The sequence below is a fragment of the Halichoerus grypus genome, chromosome 4 (assembly GCF_964656455.1).
Source record: "Halichoerus grypus chromosome 4, mHalGry1.hap1.1, whole genome shotgun sequence".
Lineage (NCBI taxonomy): Eukaryota > Metazoa > Chordata > Mammalia > Carnivora > Phocidae > Halichoerus > Halichoerus grypus.
The window spans coordinates 31,539,415-31,556,334 of record NC_135715.1 but is presented as its reverse complement, the minus strand read 5'-3'; the positions used below and the strand labels follow the sequence as shown (position 1 = coordinate 31,556,334).

Sequence of the window (16,920 nt, the reverse complement as noted above, 5' to 3'; positions counted from 1 at the left end):
TCCTACTTTTCCTGGATACTGTGGGGTTTTACTTTTTCTTTGTCTATCAGCAGCAACTTCCATTTTTTCCCCACACCTTTTGAACCAGTTTTGAAGAATGCAAAAATGGTGTTTTCCACAAATCTCAAGGGTTGGTTAAACCAGATGAAGCCAACTGCCGACAAATATTTTACAAGGAAGGAAGAAAGGAAGGAAGGCATACTGAGCATCTAAACTTGGAGTGTAATTCTCCAGGACCCATGAAAACACTATACTGTTTATCAATTCACCGCAATTGTCACAAAGATCAATTCACCGCAATTGTCACAAAGACGGAAAAGAAAATGCTACTGTGTATTCTTTTTGCGCAGAGAGGCTAAGTCAGCATGTGTGGTTTTGCAATACTTTGTCTTACACAACTGGCAAGCCACATCAATCATAACACTGCTTAGACCTGTAATATTTAATTAACTGTTTTGTTCCGTTCTATATGTCAGCTGCTTCAACCATACTCTTTTATACAGGAAATCTCATTTAATTTTTCTTCTAGCTTGCACTTCTGATGCCCCACTATTCAGTTAAGATGCGTACTGATAAAACTAGAATCAACAAGTTTTAGAAGATTCTAGCAAAGGCCTGCCCTTCTTAAATAACAGTGCCAAAACGGAGATTCTGATACAGTTTCCATGTAAAAGGAAGACATTCTCAGCCACACTGGTCTGTTGCCTTAGTCACAGAGCTTCTTAAGGTGCAAAATACAGCACGTTCCCAGACCTTCAACTCTGACTCCCTGTTTCAAAAACTCATTCTGCATGTATGAGGTTAAAAAAATAAATAAATACTAAAAACTACAAACAAAACAAAGCCTGTAAATGAGGTTGAGAAAATGAAGGTTTTATTTAGTCTTCCTCTTAAGGCAGGCTATGCAGTAATCAGATTTATCAGCACCTAGACAATGACTGCCTGAAGTTAAGAGTAACGCACTCACTCACTCAAAATACACTTAACAAGCACCTGCTACTCTAGAAACACTGGGGGATACGACAAGAATAAGAATGGTCCTGACCCTGAGGGATTCACAACCTAGTGAACTAGAAAGCTATGTAAACAAGCAAGAGTGGGGATTAATAGGAACTGTTAGAGACCTATAAACAATATATGGCAAGAGCACTGACAACAAAGCAACTAAAAAAAAGTCATTCCTGCCAAAAAAAAAAAAAAAAGTCATCCAAAAAGACTTCACTAGGATGTGTACAAATACAAAGTAGAAAAGAAAGGTATTCAAGTCACAGGAAAGCAAGGCCAGGCCTGCTTCATATCCCATGAAGCAGTAGAAAAGAGAATGTGAAAAATAGGTAAGGAAAACACAGCATAATCTCCTTGTTTAGCAGCAGGGCAGACCTTGAGACCCACATGGCTGCCTTCTCTGCCTGACTGTCTAAACGTGGGAGCCCTGGCTCTGGCCTCCTCTGACACAGCAGACTCCTCACTCTGTGCAACCAACAGTGATCTCAGAGCTTCAGCCCCAGCCACTCCCTTCAATCCCTGATCCCATGTGTCCCGCGCATGAACCACGTGCTGCTTCAGTAGCGGACCAAAGGAAAGCTACACCACACCAATCGTCACACCAGCCTCTGCTGTCTGGCCTAGAGACCAGCCGAGGAGATGGGACAGCCCGTGTGAGGACGCAGTCATGAAAAAGAGAGGCATCCCAGGGGGCGGACCAGAGAAGGAGGAAGGTCCTTCTGCCATGCCACACAATCTAGACTTTGTCACTTAACAAGGAGGCATAAACTGGTTCCTGGAAATTTTGTGAGAAATAAAGCTAGAGCACAATGTGGAAAGTGGACAGATGACAGATTAAGCTAGTGGCAGGGAGACTAGTTAGGACATTTGTGTGATAGTCTAAGCAGGGAAGATGAATGCCCAGAATCAGGTAGAGAGGGAAAGGAGGAGAAATGGATAAGAAACCTTCCTATCTTTTCGTTAGCAGGATTTGGTGAACACATGCATACAGAAGGTGAAGGAGAGGGGTGCCTGGGTGGCTCAGTCATTAAGCATCTGCCTTCAGCTCAGGTCATGATCCCAGGGTCCTGGGATCGAGCCCCGCATCAGGCTCTCTGCTCAGCGGGAAGCCTGCTTCTTCCTCTCCCACTCCCCCTGCTTGCGTTCCCTCTCTCGCTGTGCCTCTCTCTGTCAAATAAATAAATAAAATCTTAAAAAAAAAAAAAAAAAAAAAGAAGGTGAAGGAGAATGTGTTATGATTTCTAAACTGGGAAGCTGGGTAAATGGAGATGCCAAAATAAAATGTGGAATATAGGACAGGTTTTGGAAAGGGATCCAGAAAGTGGAAGAATCAGCCTTAGCGAAGAAGATGGACGAAGGAAGGAGGGAGTGAGGGGTGAGCGGGCAGCAGGACAGCGGGTTCTCCTGATGGTATTTTCTATCTACGTCTTACTTGGTTGGCACTTTCCAGTTCTGGGTCACTGCTTCTCTTTGGCTTTCTCTTTCTCCCTGCCTGTGCTCATCTGCTCTCATGTCTTCAACTATCATTTACATAACAGCAACTCTCAAATTTTTATCTCGAGTCCTGAACTAAAACTACAATACCATGGTCACCTGGATCTCAACATGTGGATTTTTCCTAGGTATGGTTAATTATCTAGCATGAGAACGAAAGACAAATGGAACTCTCTTGAGTAAGAAACTGTTCGTGATGGGGGCGCCTGGGTGGCTCAGTCATTAAGTGTCTGCCTTCGGCTCAGGTCATGATCTCAGGGTCCTGGGATCGAGCCCCACATCGAGCTCCCTGCTCGGTGGGAAGCCTGCTTCTCCCTCTCCCGCTCCCGCTGCTTGTGTTCCCTCTCTCGCTGTGTCTCTCTCTGTCAAATAAATAAATAAAATCTTAAAAAAAAAAAAAAAAAAGAAAGAAAGAAACTGTTAGTGATGGGAGTACTATATTCCCCAGAGAAAACAGGTTGAGACCCAGAGGGCCCCAGTCAGAAAGTGCCTTGGTACCAATTCACTCCTTTTTCCTTATTCCTACACTTCCATATCCCTTCCACACGGGGAATATGGAAGGTCAGAGTTGAGCAGAAATGATGGCAACAGGCACCAAAGAAATGAGAAGAATGCTGCCTGGCTTGTTGTCTGTATCTAAGTGGTGTGTGTTTCCCCAGGAGAAAAGCTTGCAGGAGGATTATATGCCCAAGGAAATATTTTTCTTCAAAGTATGGTGACAGAGCTAAGGGTTTGTGTTAAAATGGTTAGGATAATACAAGTGGAAGAAGAAGTAAAAAATTTTAGGGAAAAATATCAAACTATGTTTAGTCACTCACATGCATTTCTAAGTCTGCCTTAAATATTTCTTCAACTCCAACTGCTGCCATAAAGGGATAGGAGGAAGGAGTGAGGGGAGGGTGCTGGAAAGAAGAATGGGACTTTCAAATTCCAAAGAAAGAAAATGAAGGCTAAAATAAGACCATTAAAAAATAAAGTGTTTTTAAAATGAGAACAGTAGCTAATGAAATAAAGAAAGAAAACAAAATCTATCTGCTCTGCTGATGGAAGCATTACCTCCTCTGAGATGTTATAATAACTCAGAGAGTAAGAGATCAGTGGTCTTCCGTATCAGCTTACATGAGCAATGGAAAAAATAACAGCCCTTCTACTCTTATTAGTCGTTTCCTACCTTTTAAAAATAGCCCTGATACCACGACCGGATTCGTTAGACTCAAGAAAGTATCTAGGCTTAAAAATCACCATGACAATTTGTTTTTGTTTTCCGACTGCTGCTTTAAAGAGCAGGAACTTGTTTCTGGATGCCTTCTTCTTTTTCCACTCGTGGCAGTTCTGTGCGGCTCAGCCGGAGGCGCGGGCAGGAGGACGCAGACAATCACACCACTTACCAGAGACTCAGTGGCACACTGGAGCCCGCAGACAGTCGCGCCACTTACCAGAGACTCACTGGCACACTGGAGCCCGCAGACAGTCGCGCCACTTACCAGAGACTCACTGGCACACTGGAGCCCGCAGACAGTCGCGCCACTTACCAGAGACTCACTGGCACACTGGAGCCCGCAGACAGTCGCGCCACTTACCAGAGACTCACTGGCACACTGGAGCCCGCAGACAGTCGCGCCACTTACCAGAGACTCACTGGCACACTGGAGCCCGCAGACAGTCGCGCCACTTACCAGAGACTCACTGGCACACTGGAACACACAGCAGATGTACTGGCTCATCCCGGGCTCTGCTGACTCCCGACAGATGAAGCCAAAATGATCTACATGCTTGATACCCTGCAAGGGGAAGGAAGTACAGTGTTTACTGCAATGTCCTTTTATTCAACACTATGGAAATCGGCATCAGTCCGACGCTTTCACGTTTCCATGAATTTCTCCTTCTCAGCCCAGTGATAGGGGGACATAATGTCATAGCAAACTTATGTGGTGGTCTTCTGACACATAAAATAAAGGGAAACAGCAACTCAGATTGTTTGTTTCCTGCACATCGTGACTCTGGGCCACAGGAAGAAAAATATGATGGCACGATTCATTGTCTCTTGTAATAAAATGGCTACTTAGTGTTTGCAAGTAATGGACTTTTCAATTTATTAGTCTTCTTGGAACAAGCAGTCTGATGGGTTATCATAAACCCTGCTCTTGTCTATATGAAGGTAAGAATCAGAAAAACTACAACTAATGATGCTCTAATTAAATGGATGCAATTCCCTAAAGCATGCATTCAACATACTAGAGTATCTGTCTATATATAGACATTTAAGGAACCACAACTGTTAGAAAACTAATACATTAAAGAAATTACTGCAGATGTCAATTATCCAAATTTACAAATCACTGTACTTCCTGAATGCGGGCTAAATAACCTCAGCTATACTTAATAAAAAATTCTGAATCATCTGTGAACTTCAGCCAGGCTGAATACATACATACCAATTAGTAGACAGCACCTTGTTATTTTAATAGCAAGCACAGTACTTTAAAAAGCCAGGTAGACAAAAAATTTAAAGTTGTCCTGCAATCACCTAAACCCCAGGGAAAGGAAATGGGCTTTGGAGTCAGACAGATTTGTGCTTCATTCTTAGTTCAAGCCATCTACAAGGTCTGAGACATTGTGCTGGGTTTCTAGTAATGATCTCTGAGGCTCCATTTCTCCTTAGAAAATAGTAGTAATGGCAACTATAGCAGCAATTTTTGAAATCAACAACTAAGAATTACCTATTATAGTTACTGGCACATAACTATGATAAATGGTAACCAGTATTCTTGTAATATACTCAGTCGATCCAACGGATATGAATAAAGGAAATCACTTCTGACCAAAAGTAAAAAGTCAGTAAGGAGGGGTGACGTGACCATTCATGAGCTGAAAGTAAGCTCCATCTGGTATAACTCCTTAGTGATAACAAAGTATCTTTTACTGGCTGAGTATTAAATGGGAAAAGTTCATAGGACCTCATTAGGTCAGGGAGTCCTCAAGCAGTGGCAATGTTTCCAGGAAAGAAAACCACTCCCTTACTCCTCATGCTTGCCAGGGACACAGTCCTATAGATTCTGCATAAAGAAATGTCTGTTGGTGTGCATGTGTTAAAAAGTAGGCCTGTTGCCAAATGTGGCCACATTATATCAGTTCAATTCTGTGGAAAGAAGTAGTAAGAGCAGGGCCACTGAGGAGCAGAGGTTAACTTGACAATTATTCTGATCAAAGGCCTCTCCACAAATGTTTAATTCTTTTTCTGAACCAGAAGGTTAGGATACAAAGCTTGTTTTTTTTTTTTTTATTTCAAGTTTTTATTTAAATCCTAGTTAGTTAACACATATGGTAAAATTGGTTTCAGGTGTAGAATTCAGTGATTCATCACTTACATACAACACCCAGTGCTCATCACAACAAATGCCCTCCTTAATCCCCATCACCCATTTAGGTCATCCCCCAACCCACCCACCCTCCAGCAACCCTCAGTTTGTTCTCTATAGTTAAGAGTCTTTTATGGTTTGTTTCCCTGTCTCTTTTTTTTTTACCCTTCCCCAATGTTCATCTGTTTTGTTTCTTAAATTCCACATGAGTGAAAGCATATGGTATTTGTCTTTCTCTGATTGACTTACTTCACTGAGCATAATACACTCTAGCTCTATCCACGTCATTGCAAATGGCAAGATTTCATTCTTTTTGATGGCTGAGTAATATTCCTGTGTGTGTGTGTGTGTGTGTGTGTGTGTGTGTGTGTGCGCGCGCGCTATTCATTCATCAGTTGATGGATATTTGGGTTCTTTCCATAGTTTGGCTATTGTTGATAATGCTGCTATAAACATTGGGATGCATGTGCCCCTTCGAATTAGTATTTTTGTATCCTTTGGGTAAATACCTAGTAGCACAATTGCTGGGTCATAGGGTAGTTCTATTTTTAACTTTTTGAGGAACCTCCATACTGTTTTCCAGACTGGCTGCACCAATTTGCATTTCCACCAACAGTGCAAGAGGGTTCCCCTTTCTCTGCATTGTCGCTTTAAAAAAAAAGAGGGAAAAAAGCAAAAATCATGATTGAACTGCCAGTTTTATATATTTGGATTGGTTGGTTCTTTTTTTCTTTTTTTTGTTCCCCATTTTTTTTCCTTTGGATGTTCAGTGAGCATTGCTGTTTCCTTACTGGGAGGTTGGAGGAATGTGTTGGTGAAGGGCACAACTTCTTAGGATGACTCTTTGTGTTCTGGGGGGCAGGAACTACACTGGTTTGCACATCACTTTCTCCTCTGTACTTGGCACAAGGTCCCACACATAGAAATGTTCATTCAACATTACTGAACACCTAAGTATTAAGCTCTATCTTAACATTTTTATTCTGATGCCCTACAGAATGAGACACCACAAAATCTGATGCCTGCCCTCACAAAGCTTATGATCTTGCAGGGACTGGCCAGTAAACAGATAATTACAAGAAGACCTAATAACTACTTTTTCAGTTCAAGTGATATAATCTTTCTACCCAATTTTTGGTCCTTTAAATAGGAATTTAGAAAATTGCCATTTATCATTCCTATAACCAGATGCTGCCTCTCTCTCTCAGTTATTACAGTAGAAAGCTTTTATATTCATGACATAATTTTATGTCACCATTAATAGAACAAATATTAAAATATCAGAAGTGAAAAGGCATTAGCTGAGGCTAAGGTTAATAATTAACAAGAGGTACAAAAGCTCATCATTTCTGAAAGGCAGAACATCTGAATATTATACCTAGGGCAACGCTAACTCTGAAATTTAAAAATAGATAGTCTTGGTTTTTCAACATTAATATACAGAAGAGGACCTTGGCAAGATCTGGGTCCCTAAAGGTGCCTCTAAGTCACTCTGCTAGGAAAGAAGTTAATCCTTCCCTATTCCAGAGACTTCCACAGAGGCATCCTTGCATTCTTAACCTTCCCATATTTAGATTTAGATACTCTCTCTATTCCAACATCTTCAAAAATTCTTTCTATGTTTACAATACACTTAGGTGGCTCTAACTTTGGGATAGATATTCTGAATTATTACTGTAGTACTTAGGACCCTGGTTTATGTCTACTATGACCTTGTACACGTTTAGCTGTATCAATAATTTCAAAGCATTCAAATACACAATGTGTGAATTAAAACTAAACCAAAGAACAAAAATATACCAATACTTTCTTCTCAAACTTTAACATTTACATTCAAAGAAGTGGAAAGTGCTAGTTCTCCTTTTACTACCTACTGCGGCATAAAGAGCAAACATGACTCAGTGATACCCACAAGTCCCACTGCCCAAGACTGAGGAACACTAACTGTGAAGGTATTTTCAAAAGAACTCACCACCACAAAAATTCCACCAGAGGACGGAATTTGATGAAGTGACATTACGAGGAGAAAGGGTGATAAAAACGAGGACCAACTATTACAATATTGAGGGACCTGGACAAGATTTTGTTACTAGTAGAGATACAAGCACCTCTAGAAGCACTCTTATTTAAGACAAATCCACTCAAAAAAAATTAAAATGAAAAAAAAAAGTAAAATTTGAAGTTGTTTTGTGGTTAATTTCAAAACAAGATTAAGTTGGTTTCGTCAAACATATGACGTACTTTAATACGTACCTGAGAACAAGAAGAGATATCTTTAAAATTCTTTTCAAGCACAACTGATTTGGTGTCTGGACTGATAAGGTTAATCTCAAACCGCCCAACCTTAAAAATAAAAACATTCCAGTTAAGGATCTAACACCTTACTTTATAATTACATATCCAACTAGTAATATAGATTCAATTGCTATACATATTCTTCAACATCCGATGTGCTTCAACATCCAACCCAACCAGTATATTCAACTCCAAATATCAGCTACCTCAACACAATTCCTCCTTTTGTCTAAAAACCATGAAAATTAAGTTGATCTTAATTTACAAGATACAAGAAACCATTGTGTTCATTAAAAATGATCATCTTTTTAAAAACATGCAACCCTTCCTCCCTTCATGATTTCTAAAAACACCAATTATTTAACCATAATTTATAATCATACTTCCTCCCAAATGGTCAACAAAAAGATAGTATTTGCAGTTGAGCAGATTAGTTAAACTTTTTGAAAATCCACAGCCAGGGAAATTAACATCAATTACGGTGGCTAGCTAAGAAAATGAATACATCTGAGAGCCTCAAAAAGAGAGGAAGCTCAGTCAACGTATCACCCAAGAAAAGACTATGGATAACTTTCATTACATGCCTAGAGTTATCAAAAACAAAACAGGACAAAACAAAAGAACCCACGAACTTCTGATAAGCAAGTATTACACACTGGGACTATTTATCAAGGTACGCTGTGGAATTTCCTACTCAAGGGTTCTTTACCACAGGATAAAAGGACAGTCGCTCAGTTTTTTTTTTTCCCAAGAAAACTCAGATCTTACAAGCTGAGGACTTAGAGAACCTCTCCAGGGCATTGTTTTTACTTAAGTTCTTTTAGGTGGAACTTGGCATTTTCTATATCCTGTACAAACTCAAAAACTACTTTTTAATTAAGATGCATCTTTTCTGGGTATTAAGGAGGGCACGTATTGCATGGAGCACTGGGTGTTATACGCAAACAATGAATCAGGAACACTACATCAAAAACTAATGATGTAATGTATGGTGACTAACATAACATAAAATAAAATTATTTAAAAAAAGTTACATCTTTTACACCTATAATACAGCTTGCACCCCGTTATTTTAGCAACGGATCCAGTAAGTTGTCAGGCCCATGGTGTTTTTTTAACTTTCTTTTTTGGGTAACATCATCTGAAAATACACCTAGGAGTCTCCAGACTTTTCCTTCTCTAAAGGAAACTTTCTCTTTCTCCTCCATGCCTATCACACTTTCCCAGATTATTCCCATCTTTAAATCCTCTGCAAGACACAACATCTATTTAAGAATCAACCTAAGGCAAATAAATGCTGGTGATATGAAGGGTCAATCTATTTAATCGCTTCATTCTCCATCTCTCCCTGCCCTGTTCCCTCACTTCCTAAAATCCACATTCCGTGTCTGCCTCTGGGCCCTTTTCTACTTGTGTACTTTCCTTTGCTCTGCTCTCCACCTGCCTTCCCTGCTTGCCGGGGGTGGGGCTGGGGGTGGGGCTGGGGGTGGGGCTGGGGGTGGGGCTGGGGTGGGGCTGGGGGTGGGGCTGGGGGTGGGGCTGGGGGTGGGGCTGGGGGTGGGGCTGAGGAATGAAAGCCGGAGCAGTGCAGTGCGGCCGGCGGCGCCGGCTGGCTAGCGAGCCCAGCGTGCTGAGGCCCCCAGCCAGCACCCCGCCCGGCCGCACCTGGAACAGCATCGTCCTGTTCTTCTCCGAATCCGACGGCTGTACGTGACTCGGCGCACTGGCGTGCCTCCTTCGCGGCAGTGGTTTTTGGCTGTTCTCGTGAACTTTCCTTTGCAAGACTCCGGTGACGCTGCTGCACCGAGACCGGAACTCCTGCTGTTCATCAAAGCCAGAATCTTCCAGAATCCGCTCCGGGAAGCCAGCTCGAGAGCTGGGCAGCCCCGGCTGGCTGGCCGCGGCCGGTAAGGCAGGCTGGGTGTTGGGGACCCCGTCCCCTTCCTCGGACAGGATGTCGGCGGCTGGGCCGGGCGCCGCGGCCTCGAAGACCACCGGGTCGTCGCCCGCGTCCGCGCCGCGCTGCTCGCCCTGGATCCTCAGGCGCTGCTGCTCGTGCAGGCTGAACTTCTCAATGCAGTCGTCGATGAGGCTCGACGGGGCCTTCTTGTGGGTCACCGTCACCTTCCCGCAATACAGGACTTCGAACTTCTGAGAGTTGTAGAAGGCATCCTCGTTGTCTTTGCCGGCTTTGGCATCCTCTTTCATGGCAGCTTTGGATAACTGCCTTATGCTGCTGATCACATCCGGAACCTGGAAAACAATTGAAAAATCCGCATTTCAGTTGAATATTTAGAGAATTTATTTTTATCTTATTTTATTTTGTTATGTTATGTTAGTCACCATACAATACATCATTAGTTTTTGATGTAGGGTTGTTTACTTAGACACGGAATGCATTCTCATCCTAAATGATAACGTATAGAAAGTAATAGTCACACCCCATATAGGATAAAGCATACACTTAAGTTACACTGTCGGACATCAATGACTTAAAGGTCAGATAGAAATTTAATATCAGCATTATACTTTCCCATTTTAAATGCACAGGTTTCCCAAAAACAAAACTGTGAGACTAAATAGACCACTGCCAACCTTTAATAAATCATAATATATCCTTTCAGTACTTTGAAAAGTTATTATAAGGGGTCAGAGGTCTTAAAAAAATAAAGATTAAAAAAAGTATACACTAACACACATCAACCAGGACTGAAAAAATAAATGCAAAAAATAAAAGTTATTATAAGTCTCAGCTGAAAGGAACCAAAGTTCCAACAATGAGGATAAAAAGATTTCTGGGTAAAGAGATTAAGGTCCAGACACTCCTCATCTGCATTAGCCTTCAGAAAAAATGCAAATGAAAACCCTAGTAAGATACCATTACACACCTATTAGAACGGCTAACATCAAAAAGAGAAAAGTCCCGCTGGGATGTGGAGCAACCGGAACTCTTGTACATTGTATGCAGAGATGTGAAATGGCAAAACCATCTTAGAAAATCTTTTGGGAGTTTCTCAGGAGGTAAGCATAGACCTCTCTCATGACCCAGTAATTCCACCCCCCGAGATTTGCTAACAGCCCTGAAAACACATATCCACACAAAAGCTAGTCCACAAATATTCATAGAAGCTTGAGTCACAATACCCAAAATAACCAACCCAAATGTGCATCAACAAGTGAATACTCACTAACCACCAGAGAAATGCAAATCAAAACCACAATGAGATATATCATCTTACTAGATAGTTATCATCAAAAAAGACCAGAGGTAAGTACTGGCAAAGATGTAGGAAAAAAGGGAATCCCCATGTTGTGTCAGTGGGAACATAAACTGGTGCACTTAGTATGGGAAATAGTATGGCGTTTCCTCAAGATATGGGTGGCTCAGATGGTTAAGCATCTGCCTTCAGCTCAGGTTATGATCTTCAGGTCCTGGGATCAAGCCCCACATTGGGCTCCCAGCTCAGCTGGGGGGTCTGCTTCTCCCTCTCCTTCTGCCTCTACCCCTGCTTGTGCTCTCTCTGTCTCTCTCTCTCTCAAATAAATAAATAAATAAATCTTTAAAAAAAAAGATATTAAAAATAGAACTATCATATGATCCAGCAATTCCACTTCTGGGTATATATCCAAAAAAAACAAAATTACTATCTCACTGCAACACTGTTAACAATAGCCAAGACATGGAGACAACATCAGTGTCCCTCCACAATGAATAGATTAAAATAATATAATATACAGATATAAGTGTACAATGGAATATTATTTAGCCACAAAAAAGGAAACCTGCCATTTGCAACAACATGAATGGACCTCAAGAGCATCGTGCTAATTGAAATAAATCAGAAAGACAAATACTGCGTGATCTCATATGTGGAATTTTTAAAAACTGAACTCATAGATAGAGAAAACAGATTGGTGGTTGCCAGGGGCAAAGGAGGTAAGGGGGGTGCTGGGAATGGTCAAAAGGTACAAACTTCTAGTTATAGGTTAAGTTCTGGGGATGTCATGTACAGCAGGATGACTATAATTAATACTACTACATTATATATTTGAAAGTTGCTAAGCAAGTAGATCTTAAAAGCTCTCATCACAAGAAAAAAAACCTGTAACTGTGATGTTAAACTGATTTTGTCAGTCATTTCCCAACATACACATGTATCAAATCATTATATTGTACACCTTGACCTAATACACCCTTGAATGTCATTATATCTCAATAAACTGATGAAAAAAAGCAAACATAAAATGTGGTACATTCATACAATAGAATACAAATCGTCATCTCTCACTTGGTTTACTGCATTAATCTTTTAACTGGTGTCCCTTGCCCCCTTCAGTCTACTCTCAAAAGCCAGAAGGATCCTTTTTAAACTGAAGTAGAATCTTTCTTCAACAAATGTCATGTTACTCACCTGTAAATCCTCCAAGCTGCCCATTTCATTAAGAATAAAAGATCCTTACAATGCCCTAAGGGCCCACGCCATCTGCATATGACATGTGTACATTAAATATGCACTGTGGCTACATGTCCTCCATACAACCTCTAGTCAACCTAGGTTTTCATCTTTTCATCCTAACGCCATTTCCTATGACCTTACTCCTGAACTCCCTCTCATTCTGTTGCCGCCATACTGGCTTCCTAGCTACTCCCAGAGCATGCCCGCCACACTCCTCCCTTACTGGCTCTATGCTCCATGCTCCTCTCCCAGTTCACTGTATGGCTCGCTCCCTCATTCCATTCAATCCATGCTCTAGGGCCACCTTGTGAGGCAGCACGTGCCCCCCACCCCAAAACACACACACACACACACACACACACACAGCCAGCATTCCCTGGATTTTTTTCCCTACTTCATAACTCTGTAGCACTTACCTCTTTTAACATCCTGTATCATTTATTTACCAGAATGTAGGACCTAGGAGGGCAGTGATTTCTGTCTTTTGTGGAGTTTTTTGTTTTGTTTTGTTTTGTTTCGTTTTTTCCTTGTATCCCAGAACCTAGAATGATTCCTGGTACAAAGTACATGCTCATGTTGGCCAAAGGGAAAAAAAAATTGGGGGGGTGGAGTGTGGACAATTTTTATCTTTGGCAAAGAAGATTATTTTATATTCGGGGTTGTTTTACATTTAGACATATAGGATATATCTTCAAATCTAGCACCAATTCTCAAACAGGAACTTCTCTTCCTCATAATTATTTGGGATATACGGCCAGAACACCCACAGTTCAAAACCATAAGAATTTCAGCTTGCTGGTCAAGTACTTCCCATGAAAGAATAAAGTCCAGATGCTATAGTTTCAATGACTACCCTGAACACCTGACCTGTCTCGGGGAAGAAGTCAGGTGTTTTTACTAACACATGACCAGCAACCTTAGCCCTCTTGTCATTTTCTTTTTGCCTTAGTATCTGACAAGGGCCAAAGCTAAGGAGAGTGAGCTACATATGCAGACCTGCAAAAAGCAAAATGATTCTGAGGCACCTGGATGGCTCAGTCGGTTAAGCGTCTGCCTTCGTTCGGCTTGGGTTCTGATCCCAGGGTCCTGAGATGGAGCCCCATGTCTGGCTCTCTGCTCAACGGGGAGCCTGCTTCTCCCTCCCCCTCTGCCTGCCCCTCCCCCTGCTTGTTCTCTATCTCTGTCTCTTTCTCTCTGTCAAATAAATAAATAAAATCTTTAAAAAAAGAAAGGCAAAATGATTCTAGTGGCTGTTAGACAAAACCCTAAGATAGTTCGATGCCTTCTTCCTCACTAATCATATTTCATGAAATACTTCTCATCTAATTTTGCAACCCAAGTGTTCCTAAATTTCCAAAGTGTCTCTGTAGAGTGAGGAAAGATTATCTGTAGGATTTTTTTTTTGAACCTGCAGAATTTTGATCTTGTTACAAATATGTAAACTATTATTAGAGTTATATTCTACCATTGAGACTACAAATAAAGTTAATTCAACCTCAGGTGTATCAATTCCTCTGTCTTCCACGTTTGTGCCTTTTCTCTACCATTAGATTGAGAGCTCTCATATATGAGGAACTGATTAAGGCTGAATTTCTACAGTCTTACTGACACTTCCCTGTGACCACAGGCAAAGCCTTAGTACCTAAATGTAATTCAGTTAATGACCCAGTTTATATAAGCAAAGTTTATCATCTTGCCTAAGCTGCGTTGGTCATTTCATCTTCCAATAATCTGAGCTGTTAACTGCACCATGACACCCTCCCTCAGGTCATGACTATCAACAGCTCTCAGTGACCCAGGATGCAGAGAGGCTCCCCCTGCAGAACTGACCGAACAACCCCCATCTGTTTCTATTTATCATTACGTGGCAAGCACACACAAAATATTATACAGCCCCTGCCGACACACTCGGAAGCCACACCAGGAGAGACACTGATAAAGTAAGGTCAGTAAAACATCCATAGTGGGCAAATGAGTTATTAGAGAAACATGAAAACCTATGAGGCATTTAATTTGAGGGGCCAATCAGAAGCAGCACAAGAAAAATAAAACTCGGTCCAGTACTTGCACATACATGTGACATTTTGGAAAAATGGCATTTTCCCCTAGGACAGTGTTCACTGACCTATTTCTATGTCCATTTCTATGTTTTTGAATGAATTTGAGTCTTCATATGTATTATATCTTACAACATCTCTCTTTCCCGCTCTACTATTATACTGTAAACTTTTTTTTTTAAGATTTTATTTATTTATTTGACAGAGAGAGAGAGCACAAGCAGGGGGAGCAGCAGGCAGAGGGAGAGAGAGAAGGAGAAGCAGGCTTCCCGCCAAGCAAGGAGCCTGATGCGGGGCTCGATCCCAGGACTCTGGGATCATGACCTGAGCCAAAGGCAGATGCTTAACGGACAGCCACCCAGGTGCTCCTATACTGTAAACTCTTAAGTGGAGACTGAGTGGTGGTGATTTTATTCTTACTAGAGCTCTTCCATGTGACCGCTGGGAAAGTATTCTGTTCTCAGAAGAAACTGAGTGACTACTGTCAGGAAACAGAAGTATAAATAGCAGGTTTGATACAGGTTTAGTAAATTCCTGTTGCTAACTCAAGATCTGGCATCCCCCCAAAATGGAAAGCCATAATTTTTCACTCTGCTCAGTGCTCACCCAGCCAGGAAGTGAATGTACATGTCAGGAATGTTTCCAGATGCCATGGAGCACCTCAAACTACACACTCTAGGTACATAATCTAGTTATTCATACTCGAGCTATGAGGAACACCATTGCTCAGGATCTGACTATGTTGCATGGAACCTGATGAGGATTTAATGCCAACTAAAGGCAAGGGTGTTTTTTTGTTGGTGTTTTTAAAGATTTATTTATTCATTTATTTATTTATTTGTCAGAGAGAGACAGCACACATGAGCAGGGGGAGCGGCAGGCAGAGGGAGAAGCAGGCTTCCTGCCGAGCAGGGAGACTGATACGGGACTCGATCTCAGGACCCTGGGATCATGACCTGAGCCGAAGGCAGACGCTTAAACGACTGAGCCACCCAGGCGACCCCAAAGGCAAGGTTTTTATTCTGTAGCAGCACATAATCTTTAACACAAAACAACAGAAATGAAAAAGACTCTACCAAATAGGGACTGAGAGGTTTGTATTCTGTCCCTAGCTCTGCCAGGAATTTGTGCTATTCTGCATCCTAGAGTTTCTTCACCAGTGAAAGGTGGTAGAGGGGGCTAGATAGAAGGTCAATAAGACCTCATCCAGATCCAAATTTCTGTGAGTTTATTTTTGCACCAATGTCAATACAGGAGCAAGGAGATGGAAAATTCACTCTACTGTTAAACCAGAAATAGTGTAAGTCATTGAAATTATTCATTTTCATTAACACACAATACTCAATTCAACAAACAATAAATGAACAGGGCTTTTTTCAAATGTCTCATAAAATTAAGAAAAAGCACAGTGCCACCTTAAGCCAATATGTTGTTGTTACACCTTCAGTGACCTCAAAAAAGAATTTAGATTCAAATATCAAAAATCAGATTACAAAATTACAAAAACAAAATCTACAAGAACCACAACTGATGTTTAAAGGTCTAGGCAAACACCGGAGAAAAATCTGGATAGTAAAAAGCACTAGGGAATGATACCTTTGGTCAGGAAGCCAGCTGAAAGTCGTTCTCCAAGAGCACTAAATATGCCAAACTGATGCAGTCCTCAGTAATTAGCCTTTTGTCACACTTAAGAAGTTCTCTTTCTTTTCAAATAAGCCAGCAGTAAATCTGTTGTACTTGTTAAAGTCCACGTTATCACTATGCAGCCAATTATAAAAGTTCCCAGGAATAACCGTTATTGCTTCAAAAGTAAAGTATTTCCTGACTCTGCAATCAGGAAACACACTGATTGTTCAGGACTAAAGAGCAGAAGTTTTAGCTTTCTTTAAAAAGAAACATTTTAAGTTTGATAACCACTGTCTTTCTTACGCTACTTAAATAATCACAAGTGTCGAAGGCTTATTAATTATGAAGACAAGAAAAGACTATAGTACGATATCTTTTTTCCACAAAAAAACTGGTGAACAGATGAACCTCAGTAAACATTTAAAAATGGATACAAATATGAATATGAAAATAAGCTTAAGAAATAAAGCAAAAAAATAACAGTAAATTCTTTTACAATTGATATGAGCTTAACTCCTTTATTCATTATTAATCATTTTATAATAGTTACAGTAGGCACAGAGAAATGTAGATAAGTACAAAAAAGAGGGGGAAAGTATTTTTTTTAAGTTGAGAAAAAACACCAGC

At 41.0% G+C, this 16,920-nt stretch overlaps 1 protein-coding gene across 7 annotated transcripts in view; it reads right to left on the bottom strand.

Moving 5' to 3' along the window:
- TBC1D4 (TBC1 domain family member 4) overlaps positions 1-16,920 on the bottom strand; it is a 177,112-nt gene that overhangs the window by 58,142 nt on the left and 102,050 nt on the right. For 5 of the 7 annotated variants that reach the window (XM_078070249.1, XM_078070250.1, XM_078070251.1 and 2 more), the window contains exons 2-4: positions 9,819-10,406; positions 8,112-8,201; positions 4,176-4,280 (exon numbers count right to left, since the gene is read on the bottom strand). In XM_078070249.1, the coding sequence (XP_077926375.1) occupies positions 4,176-4,280; positions 8,112-8,201; positions 9,819-10,406 (783 nt within the window). Of the gene's footprint in view, positions 1-3,935; positions 3,972-4,175; positions 4,281-8,111; positions 8,202-9,818; positions 10,407-16,263; positions 16,417-16,920 lie in introns of those variants that run through there. The other 2 variants (XM_078070254.1, XM_078070255.1) reach the window with 2 other exon arrangements.